We start from the raw sequence: 15,788 nt of genomic DNA, 5'->3' as shown, positions 1-15,788 counted from the left end.
ACGCTGGACTGGTCGCCAGCCAATCACAGAGCACATATAGACAAACAACCATTCACACTCACATTCATACCTATGGACAATTTGGAGTCGCTAATTAACCTAGCATGTTTTTGGACTGTGGGAGGAAACCGGAGTACCCGGTTTAGAAAACCCACGCATGCACGGGGAGAACATGCAAACTCCACACAGAGATGGCCGAGGGTGGAATCGAACTCTGGTCTCCTAGCTGTGAGATCTAGGTGCCAAATGTGTAAATATACCAGTGTACAGTTACAGTTATGCTGTCGTCCCTAAATTCATCACATAGCAACTTAACACCCAAAAGGTGCACCTGATACAAACATGTATCAGGTACGCCCTGGACTGGTGACCAGCCAATCACAGGGCACGTATAGACAAACAACCATTCACACTCACATTCATACCTATGGACAATTTGGAGTCGCTAATTAACCTAGCATGTTTTTTGGAATGTGGGAGGAAACCGGAACACCCGGTTTAGAAAACCCACGCATGCACGGGGAGAACATGCAAACTCCACACAGAGATGGCCGAGGGTGGAATCGAACCCTGGTCCTCCTAGCTGTGAGGTCTATGTTCTAACCACTCGACCGCCGTGCCGCAGGTTCTGTATATTTTTCATCAAAATTGTAGTCATTCCAAATTGTTGTGTTGCTGCTGGATGTTCACAGTATCCGAGTTATACTATAATTTAAAAATAGGAAAGTTTAACACAAAAACGGATGAAGCAAATGCAGAGAACGTCCGTCTCGAGTTCTGTTCCTTGCAGTGACAGATAGCGACAAGACTGCAGAACATTTCACATCTCATATAAACATCTTTTCACAGCCATATTTCCTACAATGGAAGAGTGTAGAACATAATTACAAACCATGTATACAGTAACGTGTCTAATGGCTGTCATACCTCCAGTGTCCATAGTACTGTCGTCATCCACTCGACACGTTTCGGTGAGGGTGGTAAACAGGCAGCCGATGGGGTCTAGAGGATGTCCAACCCAGCCTTCCAGGTTAGTCGTAGTGGTCATGCCCCTCTGGAGAAGCTCTGGGGTAGAGACAATGACACAGTAGTAGGGACTTGAACAATACAAAACGTTGTCATGGACGCCAGTAAGAAAAAGTGTGCATTACCTTTCTTTTGGTGCTTGTAGATGTCCATTTCACGCTGCTGCAGGAGGCGGAGCGTGTTGATGATGGCCACGGCCAATCGCAAGGCTTCCCGGGAGTAACCGTGGGAACGCAGGGCGTCTACGCGAGCGCATGCCGTCGGTACATGGTCTGTGTGTTTTGACCAGAGATAAGGCGGCGTCACGACATGTTAAACACACACATACACACACATGACCACCGTGCAGGAACGTCTTTGTTTACATGCGTGTGTGTGTGTGTACGCGTACCGAGCCAAAGGGGAAGGCCCTGCGGGTTAAACAGCAGGCTGTCCTCGTCTCGCTGGTACGACGGCGACATGTAGAAGTCGCTGCTGATGATCCTCTGGAGGTGGCTGCCCTGCCAGTGGAGGTTGCAGGCCTCGACGGCGCGGCTGAACACGGTCCTCCTCGGCCGGGATAGCGAGTCTGACAAAAAACACGACACGCACTCCAGTCAGCACCACGGGTGTACCGTTCCCGCGTACCGCAACACGGCGGGATGATTGCCGACCCTGGGCGAGGTTGCTCTGCGGCAGAGCGTTGGTGATGTTTGGGAGCTCGCTGCCGTAGTTGCCGTCCTCCAGCGGGCACACGTCCATGTCGCTCCACTTCTTCAGCTGCTTCAGCCAGCCGCTCCTCTCGTCGCTCTTGCAGTGGGGGTTTAGCACCACGCACACCCACAATGCACCTGGGAAAACACAGCAGTCTGTTTAGAATGAATCCTAGACAGGAAGTGGCAAAGACGGCAAGACATAGAAGCCCGTACGGTACAGTTGAACTTTTACGAACCAAACCTCACTCACGGTGCAACAAAAATAAGACAAGTGGAAAACGCAGATTTATGCTAATAGTAGCTAGGAATGCTGGTAACTGCAGGAGTGCATGTGTGTGGGTTTCCCAGCATGCTTTGTGGATTATAGTATAGCTTTACGTGTATATCAATGTGTAAGCATCTATCTCCATACCCCATATTTTGGTTGGTCTGTGATGGACGTCCGACAAATGATTGGCCATAATTGATGATATTGGGCGGCACGGCGGTCGAGTGGTTAGCACGCAGACCTCACAGCTAGGAGACCAGGGTTCAATTCCACCCTCGGCCATCTCTGTGTGGAGTTTGCATGTTCTCTACCGTGTATGCGTGGGTTTTCTAAACCGGGTACTCCGGTTTCCTCCCACATTCCAAAAACATGCTAGGTTAATTAGCGACTCCAAATTGTCCATAGGTATGAATGTGAGTGTGAATGGTTGTTTGTCTATATGTGCCCTGTGATTGGCTGGCCACCGGTCCAGGGTGTACCTGATACATTTTTGTATCAGGTGCACCTTTTGGGTGTTAAGTTGCTATGTGATGAATTTAGTGCCGTTGGTAGTGACGACAGCATAACTGTAACTGTACACTGGTATATTTGCACATTTACACATTTGGCACCTAGACCTCACAGCTAGGAGACCAGGGTTCAATTCCACCCCGTTTTGTTTTATATTTACTTTGCTGTACAAACGCCACCGTAAGCGTTGACTATCGGGAACGAAGGCTCTGCTGCACCTCCATGCGGCCTTTGTGTGCCTTCATTCATACTGTATTAGCATTCACTTGCTAACTGCTAGCACTCTTTTGTGTCCATTCACCAGTGGCCCCCGCCGCCACACATGCGCTGAATTTCTGTTGGAAGTTGCACGCCGCCCCATCCCCCCCCCCTCCTTCCTCACACAGGAAGTGTTCTCATTGACCCCCTAAATGCTCCGATTGATTGCACGGAAGATTCGCAGGTTTATTGATCTGGGGCCTCCATTGTTCGCTCGCGAGGTGAAAAGGACGGGATAAGTAGAGAAGGACGGCGTGGCTCGGCTGGTTTCCTCAACCTGAGGGTGGTGGGTTCGGTGAAAATAGCGAGCCCCCGGTTGCTCCTGATGCTACGTCATCAGTCGGTAACAGTGTCAAAGCGCTTTGAGCACCTTGGCGGTGGAAAACGCTATACAAGTTAAAGACCATTTAGAATGGTGTGCAACCGCAGTGATGAACAGTTCTTACGTTTTATTGTTTGAACGACACATCTGCATTGTGCATGCAATATCTGACCTACCGACCTTGACAGAATGCAAGGTTTTTTTGTCTAATTTTGGACACAAATGACCCCTGGACCACGCGTCAGGTGGAGCGAAGCGGAATGTTATCCCTGCTGGAACGAATTGATGCGATCCAGTGACAATTTTTATTGCAAATGCTGATCCCAAAATCAGAGATGGTTCTCGAGGCATTGAATCGATGGCAACTAGACAATACAACCCAAACAGTCCGGTTGACAACTGGACTATAAAACCCAAACAGTCCGGTTGCCAACTGGACTACACAACCCAAACAGTCCGGTTGCCAACCGGACGATACAACCCAAACAGTCCGGTTGCCAACCGGACGATACAACCCAAACAGCCCGGTTGCCAACCGGACTATACAACCCAAACAGCCCGGTTGCCAACCGGACTATACAACCCAAACAGTCCAGTTGCCATTGATTCAGTACCCTGAGAGCACAGAATGCAGGCGTACGCGGCGTCTGAACGGGTCGTACACACATCATACTTGCCTTTAGCGAGTTTTTTTTCATATAAAATAACAATAATTATAAGCTACCGCCCCTAGAAGGTGTGTGCGATGTTAAACGGTTCTGTGTTTTCTGTCCCGTGAAGTCGTAAACGGGCATTTCCTCCATCTGTGCTTACCCAGCTCGTCCCAAAGCTGCCTGCATTTGTCCGTCATGCCCGTGCCCTGCTGTCTCCACAGCGACAGTCGTGGATCTGCCATGAACTGTTCCGTGATGAGGGTCAGCATCCGGGCCCCGTTGGAGTCTCGCATTCTGAGCATCTCGCGCACCTGCGGAAAAAGTCGAGAATTCGGGATTTTAGTACAGTTTTGACTTTTAACAAGAATAAGTGCAAATAATAAGCTTAACCATTAAAATGAGAGAACTCTGCATGACCTTAAAGTGGCCTCATCTTAAAAGGCACCACAGCGGTGTATTTACACAATCCCCAAACAGACAGAGGATTTCCAGAGCTATATTTAGCCACACTAAAGACCTGCTCATGCTTCAAGTTTAAACACAGTTTTCCACATCTCCAGATGTTTTCCTGCCTGCCTGGGTGCCAGACACTTATTAAAACTAGCTTGTTCAGTCCGAGAATTCTATTCCGGCTCAAGACTAAGCAGAGAAACGCTTGTGTATGTTCTCTAAACAATAGTATCAATTTTAAGTAATACCAAGTATTAGTCTGTCGAGGCCTTACAGATGTCACATAAACAACTTTGGTCACAGCATTGACCCCTGGGGCACTCCGCAAACATACAGTATGTTGTTTTTAAAAATGTTATGTTCTTTTGCTAGTTTTTCCTCAGTGGAAAAACTACACCCGACTAAGAAACTTTAAATTTCTTTAGGTCTGAGGTCTGAATTTGAATGGTCGTCTTTATGTGCCTGATACCTGACTGGCAACCAGTTCATGGTGTACACCAGCTAGCTGTTTGGTATTATGTCCTTCATGCTAAACCTGACTTACTGGTGCTTACGCTAAAGAGTAAGAACAAATCCGTGGAATGTACGGTACCTTTGCAAACATGGAGTTGAGCTGCTTCCCAGAGCCGTAGTATCCTCCCTGGGACAGAAACTGCTTGACTTGTTCCCTGACTTGATCTTCATCCAGGTGCCAGCAGTTGTCGTCATTTATGCTGGCGCCGGCGGTCGGATCGGGGGCACCTGAGGAAACATGCAAATGTGCGCGTTATGTGAGGAACGTGTGTTTACAAAGACTTCCGACAAGCGGGACGGCCATTATCTGTTCCCGTACGCCGCAGTTTTCGCATGATTCGGAAATTTGTCTTGCTTTGCGTACAATATTGCACATATCCCACGTATGCGTTTGCCATGTGGTGTATATCGCTCAGTGAAATTGAGTTCCCAACTATAATTATTTGGTGTCTGTAAAGCAGACAATGCCGTGATGGGGGTGGCTGACGTCACCGGAGCCGACAGACGACTCCAGAACTGGCAACCTAACGAGCAATGTAGCAATAATTTCACTTCATGATTCGTAACAATGACCCCTCTAGCAACCATTAGCGCAGGGGTCTCAAACACGCGGCCCGCGGGCCAAATGTGGCCCGCAGGACACTAGTTTGAGGGCCCCGCCTTGATATGAAAGTTTAATGTTAGTTTGATATGGATGCTGTATGGTATCATGTACCCAGAAAAAAATATTACGTTTGATTAATGTTCATGTTAAAGGTTAAATAACTGTTAATAGTTATCCTCCCTATCCGTGTGGAAGTGGTAAGTTTTTGGCTATTTAAGTTTAAAGGAAATAACTTGAAGGCTACCGTTTAGGTTGCTAGCTTTCTAGTTTGCGAGTTAGCATGTGACGCAAGACCCTGCAGTTGCGCAATATGTTGTAAATAAAGAGTATAAACGTGACTATAGTCGTGTTTTGTCATGTCTACAGGGCTCTAATAATGCTTTGTTCATTTTAATCTGAAAAAAATAATTTGTCTACCCACCAACTATATGTGGTTTCTTAAGTTTTTATTATTTGTCGTTTTATTGTTATTATTATATTTATTTATTACTGATTGATTGATTTTCTTTATTCTTGATTTGTTTATTTATTTTTCATCTTATTTTGTGAAGAAAAATAAAAAGTAAGATATTTGAGAACAGTGGAATGTTTTATCAGAGCTTTTATTGTAGAAAATTGGAACCAAAGCGAAGTTTTTAAATTTTTTTGTTTTTATTAAATGCGTTTTTTTTGGAAAACCTGATGCGACCCAGCCTCGCCCAGACCCTAGCTCCAGTGCCCCCCCAGGTAAATTGAGTTTGAGACCCCTGCTGTAAAGGATTAATTGGACCTTTTGGATCACCACGGTATTTATTTTGACCTAGACAGCAGGATGTGCATGTAAACCACTTTTCTCGCCAACATTCTTGTTCTGAGTGTTGTCAAATAACGATAAGCAGACATAGAACCGCTATAAACAAAAAAAAAAGGCAGCTTTGATCAAGCTGAGGACAGGAAAACCACACATTTTGGACTACGGAAACAAACCAGCAAACAGCCACATTCCTCAATCAAAGAATCACTCAATGTGACCCCTCCTTCTCTTGTCAAGCACAGACAGGAAACACAACGTGGGGTTTCCTGGACTGGAGAGTTGCAGAATGTCAACATTAAGTCTAAGAATGAAACAACGAGATAGCTAAAGAGGTTGTTTTGTAGAGCTGTGTCAACTTTGCAGGTCCACTTCCTTTCTGACATTCCGATACTTTTCCTTCCATCCTTTTCATCTTCGCTCCGAGCTCTCTGACCGACGTCAATCTACTTTTTTACCTAATACCTTCCCGGCCGCCTTACCCGCGACTCCTCAAGAAGATGCAGTGAATGGAGGGGAGCGGAGGCGGTAATCGAAGGGAACCATTTGAAGCCCGGGCTTTTGTAGCCTCTGGAGCAGCGAGGCTCTGATGTGTGACAGCCTCTGGGCTTACATGCCGGACGTTTCAAGTCTGAAGCTCTTTCAAAAAAAAAAAAAAAAAACGCCGTGTTGCTCTGAAGATATCACCGAAGCGGGCTGCATAGCGGCTCCAGGGGATGAGTTTTTTTTTTTTCGCAAATCCGGGAAAGTACTTGCGAGATGTTAGACATTTCTGATGGTCAAGAATAAAGTTCTACACAGATTGATAGAAGGATATGAGTGTGGATTTCCTGAAATACATTTTAGTGTGGAGTGTCATCTTCGGGTCAGGGATGAGATCCTGCCCCAAGTGGGAGGAGTTTTAAGTACCTCGGGGTCTTCATCACAAGCGAGGGAAGGGTGGAACGTGAGAAAGTTGGCTGAATCATCATCTTACAAGCTAGCAGGGTTAGCTTATGTCTCGGGTTGCATTAGTATATTTTCAGTTGTATTTTACAGCTATGTCTACCAACTGGCCTCGGAACGCTTTGGGATCGACCGGGATAAGCTGGACGTAGTGACCAAGGAGAGGGCCCGCAACCCGACCTCAGATAAGCGGTCAAAAATGGACGGACGGATGGATGGCATAAAAACATAATAAGTGACGTTGCCTTACCGTGGACCTGGTTGATCTCAGAGTTGGACGAGAGGATCTCGTCGGCCAGTTTTTGAGCCGTGGGTAGCACTTCTGTGTGATGGGCTGTGATCAGGTACTGGACCAGTTTCTGCAGCTGGTCTCTGTTCATCTGGAACAGCGTCTCCGAGATGGGCAACCGGAGCTTGACCTGCAACACAAACCGAAGGGATCGCACGTTCGCAGGTGATACCTTGGACCAGAACTAGTCACCTAGTCAACTAAGTCTTCTACTATATAGATGAGATGTGAGGAACGTGTGTTTACAAAGACTTCCGACAAGCGGGACGGCCATCATCTGTTCCTGTACGCTGCGGGTTTCGCATGATTCGGAAATTTGTCTTGCTTTTCGTACAATATTGCACGCATCCCACATGTGGTGTATATCGCTCAGTGAAATTGAGTTCCCAGCTATAATTATTCTTTATGAAATGTGTTTTTTTACTATTTTTTTGGTGTCTGTAAAGCAGACGTGATGGGGGTGGCTGACGTCACCGGAGCCGACAGACGACTCCAGAACTGGCAACCTAACCAGCAATGTAGCAATAATTTCACTTCATGATTCGTTTTTTTTGGTGTCTGTAAAGCAGGGGACTCAAACACGCGGCCCGCGGGCCAAATGTGGCCTGCAGGACACTAGTTTGAGGCCCCCGCCTTGATATGAAAGTTTAATGTTAGTGCGGCCCACGCAATTTTGATATGGATGCTGTATGGTATCATGTACCCAGAAAAAATTATTACGTTTGATTAATGTTCATGTTAAAGGTTAAATAACTGTTAATAGTTATCCTCCCTATCCGTGTGGAAGTGGTAAGTTTTTGGCTATTTAAGTTTAAAAGGAAATAACTTGGAGGCTACCGTTTAGGTCGCTAAACACCTAGTCAACTAGTCATCTACTATATAGTCCATATAGTCCATATTAGGCCTGCCCCGATAATATACGTACCTGTTCGGGTTTGCGAATCCTGTAGAGTGACAGAGCTACCACATGGGCGCAGTAGAAAATGTCGCGGTTCCCACAGCCGCAGGTGACTGAGGTTATTTTGCACCGATCAAAGCTGATGGCCACCTTGTGGGTCACCTCCGGCTCTGATGTGGTGGCGGGTTCCGTTACGGTGCCGCTCAGGTGAAACCCTGCACAAAACAAGAGAGGAGACAAAAATAACCATACTAGAACAGTTTGACTGATCTTTTGAGGAACACAGAATATCATGTTCCATGCCTATATGAACTTGGAACCTACCAAAAGACAGATTAGACGCCGGTCTTTTATCAGGAAAAACATTTTTGTGTCTACCTTTTCCCGTTCTTTAGTAATCAACAATAGAACATCGGTAAGTTTCAGGAAAATAACACTTCCTAACTAAAAAAAAAAGAAGGAAAACTAGGTACATTTTAAGCATAACTTTCACATAATTTATTTTTACTTTTGTGACAGCCCAAATATCTAAACAACTATACTAACATAAACAACACAATCGGGTGTTTGGTGTTGAATGGTTAATACATTTACTACATTCGTTTTGCCCCCCCCAAAAAACATTTTTTATTTTTGCACAAAAAATGCATCTCATTCTTACAAATATGTGATAATACATGTAAAATGCACAGAATACATGTACCACTTTACAAAAACATATGAAATTTCACACTTTGTTTGGCAGTCCTTGAACACACCATGACTTAGTGTGACGCTACCACAGCTTCATTCATTCATTTTCTACCGCTTTTTCCTCACAAGGGTCGCGGGGGGTCGCTGGAGCCTATCCCAGCTGTCTTGGGGCGAGAGGCGGGGTACACCCTGGACTGGTGGCCAGCCAATCACAGGGCACATATAGACAAACAACCATTCACACTCACATTCATACCTATGGACAATTTGGGGTCGCTAATTAACCTAGCATGTTTTTAGAATGTGGGAGGAAACCGGAGTACCCAGAGAAAACTCACGCATGCACGGGGAGAACATGCAAACTCCACACAGAGATGGCTGAGGGTGGAATTGAACCCTGGTCTCCTAGCTGTGAGGTCTAGGTGCCAAATGTGTAAATGTGCAAATATATCAGTGTACAGTGACAGTTATGATGTTGTCACTACCAACAGCACTAAATTCATCACATAGCAACTTAACACCCAAAAAGTGCACCTGATACAAACATGTACCAGGTACACCCTGGACTGGTGGCCAGCCAATCACAGGGCACATATAGACAAACAACCATTCACACTCACATTCATACCTATGGACAATTTGGGGTCGCTAATTAACCTAGCATGTTTTTGGAATGTGGGAGGAAACTGCAGTACCCGGAGAAAACTCACGCATACACGGGGGAGAACATGCAAACTCCACACAGAGATGGCCGAGGGTGGAATTGAACCCTGGTCTCCTAGCTGTGAGGTCTGTGCGCTAACCACTAGACCGCCGTGCCGCCCGCTACCACCAAATAGAAGACAAACTAATCACCGTTCATTAACTTGAACCAGTTAAATCCCGGGAGACTCATTGACGTAGTTGGAGAGAAACCTTCTCTAGCCTGCTAGCCTCCAGCGCTAGCCCGTTGACAATGCTAAAGGCTACATCGTGGCTCCAGCTCTTCTTTTCATCATTTTACATTATCAGAATGATTTGTTAAGGATAAAAACCTGTGTTGACAGAGGACCATCTCACCCAACGGGGGATCCTAAAAATGTCGAACTGTGGACTAGAGTCCAATGTCCCTTTCTCAAGATGATGACTCAGTGGAGGCTAACGCGTCCGGCTAAACACCGACTGATTAATAAATCACAAGGTGTGTCTAATGTGCAACAGATCATCATCCGGTGAAGTCAAATTCCGTCAGACAGAACTTCATAAATCATTGAAAATGAAAGGGAAATGGAGGAACGGATTTATGGTCCCAAAGGGGGACGCTTGTAACTCTTTAATCCCAATCAAATAGTCCAAGTTCAGACAGATATTATGTTGGGAAAAGGTGGGAAGAGCAAGTATGTGCTTGGTACTTTTGGTTTATTGGACGGTTGCTGGTTTAAAGTATCCTTGGGCAAGGTACTATTTATTGGTAAGACAGCAAGTTGGTCATACAGCCAGAAAGGAGGACGTACAACTAGCAACCTGGAAAAAGCAATGACGGGTTTATTCTGGGCTGCAGAGGGATGGGGGGGGGGGCATGTCGAAAGCTTGTTTTCACCAACACTCAGGTCCCACCCCCACAATGACATTCTGGGGTAGAAGCCAGCATGGTGGCGTGGCATAATAAGGGCTTGTTAAGCCATCTCCTTGGCAAAGTCCCCACCAAATGTTGTCAACACACACACAAGGAATCTGACACACGCTCCCTTCCGATGCAATCAATTTCAACCCCTCTTTCACCGTCACAAAGACTACAGGAAAAGGAGGAGGATACAACAACAGAAAACCTGATGAGGTTGAGTCAACCTCTGCATATGTTCTAGGAACCAGTCTATGGAAAGTAACATCACCACACGAGGTGCTTGAACCGCCATGGAACACCAGGACGTCCTCAAATGAACGCTAGACTCTAGATCAGGGGTCTCAAACTCAATTTACCTGGGGGCCACTAGAGCGAGGGTCTGTGCACGGCTGGGCCGCATCAGGTTTTTACCAAAAAAAGGTTTTTCAGTGCTTTGGTTCCGATTTTCTACAATAAAAGCTCTGATAAAATATTCCACTGTTCTCAAATATTCATTCATTCATTTTCTAGAGATTTTCACAGAGATGGCCGAGGGTGGAATTGAACCCTGGTCTCCTAGCTGTGAGGTCTAGGTGCCAAATGTGTAAACGTGCAACTATACCAGTGTACAGTTACAGTTATGCTGTCGTCACTACCAACAGCACTAAATTCATCACCTAGCAACTTAACACCCAAAAGGTGTACCTGATACAAACATGTATCGGGTACACCTTGGACTGGTCACCAGCCAATCACAGAGCACATATAGACAAACAACCATTCACACTCACATTCATACCTATGGACAATTTGGAGTCGCTAATTAACCTAGCATGTTTTTTGGAATGTGGGAGGAAACCCGGAGTACCCGGAGAAAACCCACGCATGCACGGGGGAGAACATGCAAACTGGGTGGAATTGAACCCTGGTCTCCTAGTTGTGAGGTCCGCCGTGCCGTGCCGCCCTGTAAATATCCAGCTATATATAGCTAATATAACTGGTAAACAAGTATGGAAATGAAGTCAAATCTACTTTGTATTGTAGTAGCTAAATATAGAGTACGTATGTTTTTACTTACTACTAACCGGTTTTACTTTATATTGAAGTAAAAAAGTAGCGTTTTGTCGGGAGGAAGTACATCCTGCTTTATCCTTTAAACGAGGCTCCTTCCTGCTTAAACTGTTGCACTTCCTGAAGTCTTTTAGGCAGGTACTCACACATGTGAGTGCTTGTCTGTGTGTGTGTGTGTGTGTATGTGTGTGTGAGTGTGTGTGTGTGTGTCTTCAGCAGATGGGAATGCAATCAATGACACTTGATTTAAAAAAAAAAAAGATGCTGCATCCGACAGTCTGCTAGCACGTACACACGCACATAAAAAACACAAACCTTTTCAAAGCATTTCTGCTTTTGTTCTTAACGCCACAGCCAACAGATGAAACAGAGGGGTGGGGGGGGGCGATATTCACACAGAAGATGTCACTGATCACACACACACACACACACACACACACACTGGTGCTTTGTAGCACACGACGGGACTGGTTTGGCTAACTAGATCAATCTGGAACAAAGGTGCTTATTTAGTGGGAATGTTGCCAAGTACAATGATGCGGCCTTCTCCTCGGGGAACATGACACACACACACACGCGCGCCTCGTACGTATTGTCTCCCGTCTTACAGGTATAGCACACGCTCGCCCCCGCTGACCAAAAAAACGCCAAGAGTTTATAATTGATGGACGCAACGTGAACATTAGAGCGAAACGTACAAAAAACGAGCGCCATTGTACAGCTCGCCATTGTGTATATACCCCTACAATCGCACACACAGCGCCGCCATCTGTCACTCCTTGGCAACCCCCGCCCACTCTGCAGCCAGGCAACCAATGAGAAGGCAGATAATTTCTCCTGCTCATAGGCCATTAACCCTAATCAGCTGGGGGAATGGAGCTTGGGGCGGCGAGCCAGTGTGTATATATGTGCACACACACACACACACACACACACACACACACACACACACACACATATTTAAATAGAAAGCAGTCTTATTCCGCTAAAGCCTCCCCGCAGACCTTGCAGACAAACAAACGCATAAAAAAAAAAATTCCCGCATTCCGCTCCATTCTCAAGGTATTCTAATGTGCGTTAAAACTAGTCAATTGATTGTTACATAATGTATGGAATCATGTTCTATATCAGGGGTCTCAAACTCAATTTACTTGGGGGGCCACTGGAGCTCAGGTCTGGGTGAGACTGGGCCGCGTCAGTTTTCAAAAAAAACAAAAAAAACGCATTTATTAAAAACAAAAAAATAAAAAAAAAACTTTGCTTTGGTTCCAATTTTCTACAAGAAAAGCTCTGATAAAACATTCCATTGTTCTCAAATATCTTACTTTTTATTTTTCTACACAAAATAAGATGAAAAATAAATAAACAAATCAAGAATAAAGAAAATTAATCAATCAGTAATAAATAAATAAATATAATAATAATAATAATAATAAAACGGCAAATAATAAAAACTTAAGAAACCACATATAGTTGGTGGGTAGACAAATTATTTTTTTCAGATTAAAATGAACAAAGCATTATTAGAGCCCTGTAGACATGACAAAACACGACTATAGTCACATTTATACTCTTTTTATTTACAACATATTGCGCAACTGCAGGGTCTTGAGACACATGCTAACTCGCAAACTAGAGAGCTATAGCGACCTAAACGGTAGCCTTCAAGTTATTTCCTTTAAACTTAAATAGCCAAAAACTTACCACTTCCACACAGATAGGGAGGATAACTATTAACAGTTATTTAACCTTTAACATGAACATTAATCGAACGTAATCATTTTTTCTGGGTACATGATACCATACAGCATCCGTATCAAACTTGCGCGGGCCGCACTTACATTAAACTTTCATATCATATCAAGGCGGGGGCCTCAAACTAGTGTCCTGCGAGCCACATTTGGCCTGCGGGCCGCGTGTTGGATGCTGTATGGTATCATGTACCCAGAAAAAATGATTACGTTTGATTAATGTTCATGTTAAAGGTTAAATAACTGTTAATAGTTATCCTCCCTATCCATGTGGAAGTGGTAAGTTTTTGGCTATTTAAGTTTAAAGGAAATAACTTGAAGGCTACCGTTTTAGGTCGCTAGCTCTCTAGTTTGCGAGTTGTGTCTCAAGACCCTGCAGTTGCGCAATATGTTGTAAACAAAAAAGAGTATAAATGTGACTATAGTCGTGTTTTGTCATGTCTACAGGGCTCTAATAATGCTTTGTTCATTTTAATCTGAAAAAAATAATTTGTCTACCCACCAACTATATGTGGTTTCTTAAGTTTTTATTATTATTATATTTATTTATTACTGATTGATTTATTTTCTTTATTCTTGATTTGTTTATTTATTTTTCATCTTATTTTGTGTAGAAAAATAAAAATTAAGATATTTGAGAACAGTGGAATGTTTTATCAGAGCTTTTATTGTAGAAAATTGGAAGTTTAATTTTGTTTTTAATAAATGCGTTTTTTTGTTTTTTTTTGGAAAACCTGATGCGGCCCAGTCTCGCCCAGACCCTAGCTCCAGTGGCCCCCCAAGTAAATAGAGTTTGAGACCCCTGCGCTACACGGATTTGTGTAATATGTCAAGCGGGCGCACAAACACTGTCATCTTTCCTTCCTCCTTTTCGACCCTTGGCAAACCTGGCCTGGTATTCTTCCCCCTCCAGCAGCCATCATATCCCCTGCAGCCCTTCCCATCTCCCATCTGTTCTGACAGCTTCAAGGTTAACACAGCACCCCTCTGCTTGCTCCCATTCTCACACACACACACACACACACACACACACACACACGGCCCTGTATTCAATCAGCCATCTATCTGTGCACAACAGACATGCATATGTGGCCATAACACGCAGACCCCACTGAATCATCTCCTCCCTCTACCCATCCATCTATGCATCCATCCATCATCCAGCCGTCCACCCCTTTCCTTTCGCAGTGTTTGCTGATGCGATAACAACCGGATTGTTTCATTTGTGATTTCCCAGAAGCCCTGTCCCGAGCGCGCTGGTGAAAAAAAAAAAAAAAAACGCTCACTAACCGCGGGGACTCATTTGTCATGTTTACACTGAATTGATTACCTGATTTTCGCTATTCGCTTGCAACCTGGGGGGGAGGGGGGGTGGGAGTGGGGGTAGGGTGTGCGCTGGGTTAATCAAGCTTTTCAGCACATGTGCGACTGTAACAAAAAAATAACAAACAATGCAGAGGGGAATCGGGCAAGTTGACCCACAACTTTTGTGTTACAGAAGTAGCGGTTAGCAAAACATTCTTACGTGAACGATTAAAAATTAATCAGACAACGCAGGAATCGATACAGGTGGTCATCGGTGTGACAAGTTTTGGGGTCGAAGGGCAAGCGGTCTCAGTAGGGAAGTCGGGACTTCCTCTATTTTTGTCCACCAAGGGGATAATCGAGGCGTTAGTGGGTCTATGACGCCTAATCGCTCCTATGTCGGCCTTCTCCCAGCTGGCTATGCCCGGAACACACCACCAGGGAGGCTTCCGGGGGGGGGGGCATCCGGACACTAGATGCCCAAGCACCCCCTGAGTCTTTGTCAACCAGTGAGTCGGCGAAACTTGAGTCTTGGTCAACCAGTGAGTCGGCGAAACTTGAGTCTTGGTCAACCAGTGAGTCGGCGAAACTTGAGTCTTGGTCAACCAGTGAGTCGGCGAAACTTGAGTCTTGGTCAACCAGTGAGTCGGCAAAACTTGAGTCTTCGCCAACCAGTGAGTCGGCAAAACTTGAGTCTTCGCCAACCACTGAGTCGGCGAAACTTGAGTCTTCGTCGACCAGTGAGTCGGCCAAACTTGAGTCTTCGTCGACCAGTGAGTCGGCGACACTCGAGCCTTCGTTAACCAGTGAGTCGGCGACACTCGAGCCTTCGTCAACCAGTGAGTCGGCGACACTCGAGTCTTCGTCAACCAGTGAGTCGGCGAAACTTGAGTCTTCGTCAACCAGTGAGTCGGCGAAACTTGAGTCTTCGTCAACCAGTGAGTCGGCGAAACTTGAGTCTTCGTCAACCAGTGAGTCGGCAAAACTTGAGTCTTCGCCGACCACTGAGTCGGCAAAACTTGAGTCTTCATCGACCACTGAGTCGGCCAAACTTGAGTCTTCGTCGACCACTGAGTCGGCCAAACTTGAGTCTTCGTCGACCAGTGAGTTGGCCAAACTTGAGTCTTCGTCGACCAGTGAGTCGGCCAAACTTGAGTCTTCGTCG

At 45.4% G+C, this 15,788-nt stretch overlaps 1 protein-coding gene across 1 annotated transcript in view; it reads right to left on the bottom strand.

The window, feature by feature from the left end:
- zswim5 (zinc finger, SWIM-type containing 5) overlaps positions 1 to 15,788 on the bottom strand; it is a 60,844-nt gene that overhangs the window by 10,649 nt on the left and 34,407 nt on the right. Inside the window, exons 2-9 of the mRNA XM_058066294.2 lie at positions 8,249 to 8,436; positions 7,285 to 7,453; positions 4,775 to 4,923; positions 3,893 to 4,043; positions 1,680 to 1,856; positions 1,418 to 1,594; positions 1,152 to 1,298; positions 928 to 1,065 (exon numbers count right to left, since the gene is read on the bottom strand). Coding sequence (XP_057922277.2) covers positions 928 to 1,065; positions 1,152 to 1,298; positions 1,418 to 1,594; positions 1,680 to 1,856; positions 3,893 to 4,043; positions 4,775 to 4,923; positions 7,285 to 7,453; positions 8,249 to 8,436 — 1,296 coding nt within the window. The remainder of the gene's footprint in view (positions 1 to 927; positions 1,066 to 1,151; positions 1,299 to 1,417; positions 1,595 to 1,679; positions 1,857 to 3,892; positions 4,044 to 4,774; positions 4,924 to 7,284; positions 7,454 to 8,248; positions 8,437 to 15,788) is intronic.

Source organism: Doryrhamphus excisus, linkage group LG6 (genome assembly GCF_037039965.1).
Source record: "Doryrhamphus excisus strain RoL-2023G ecotype Guam linkage group LG6, RoL_Dexc_Guam_v1.1, whole genome shotgun sequence".
Classification (NCBI taxonomy): Eukaryota; Metazoa; Chordata; class Actinopteri; order Syngnathiformes; family Syngnathidae; genus Doryrhamphus; species Doryrhamphus excisus.
This window is presented reverse-complemented; position numbering and strand designations above follow the sequence as displayed.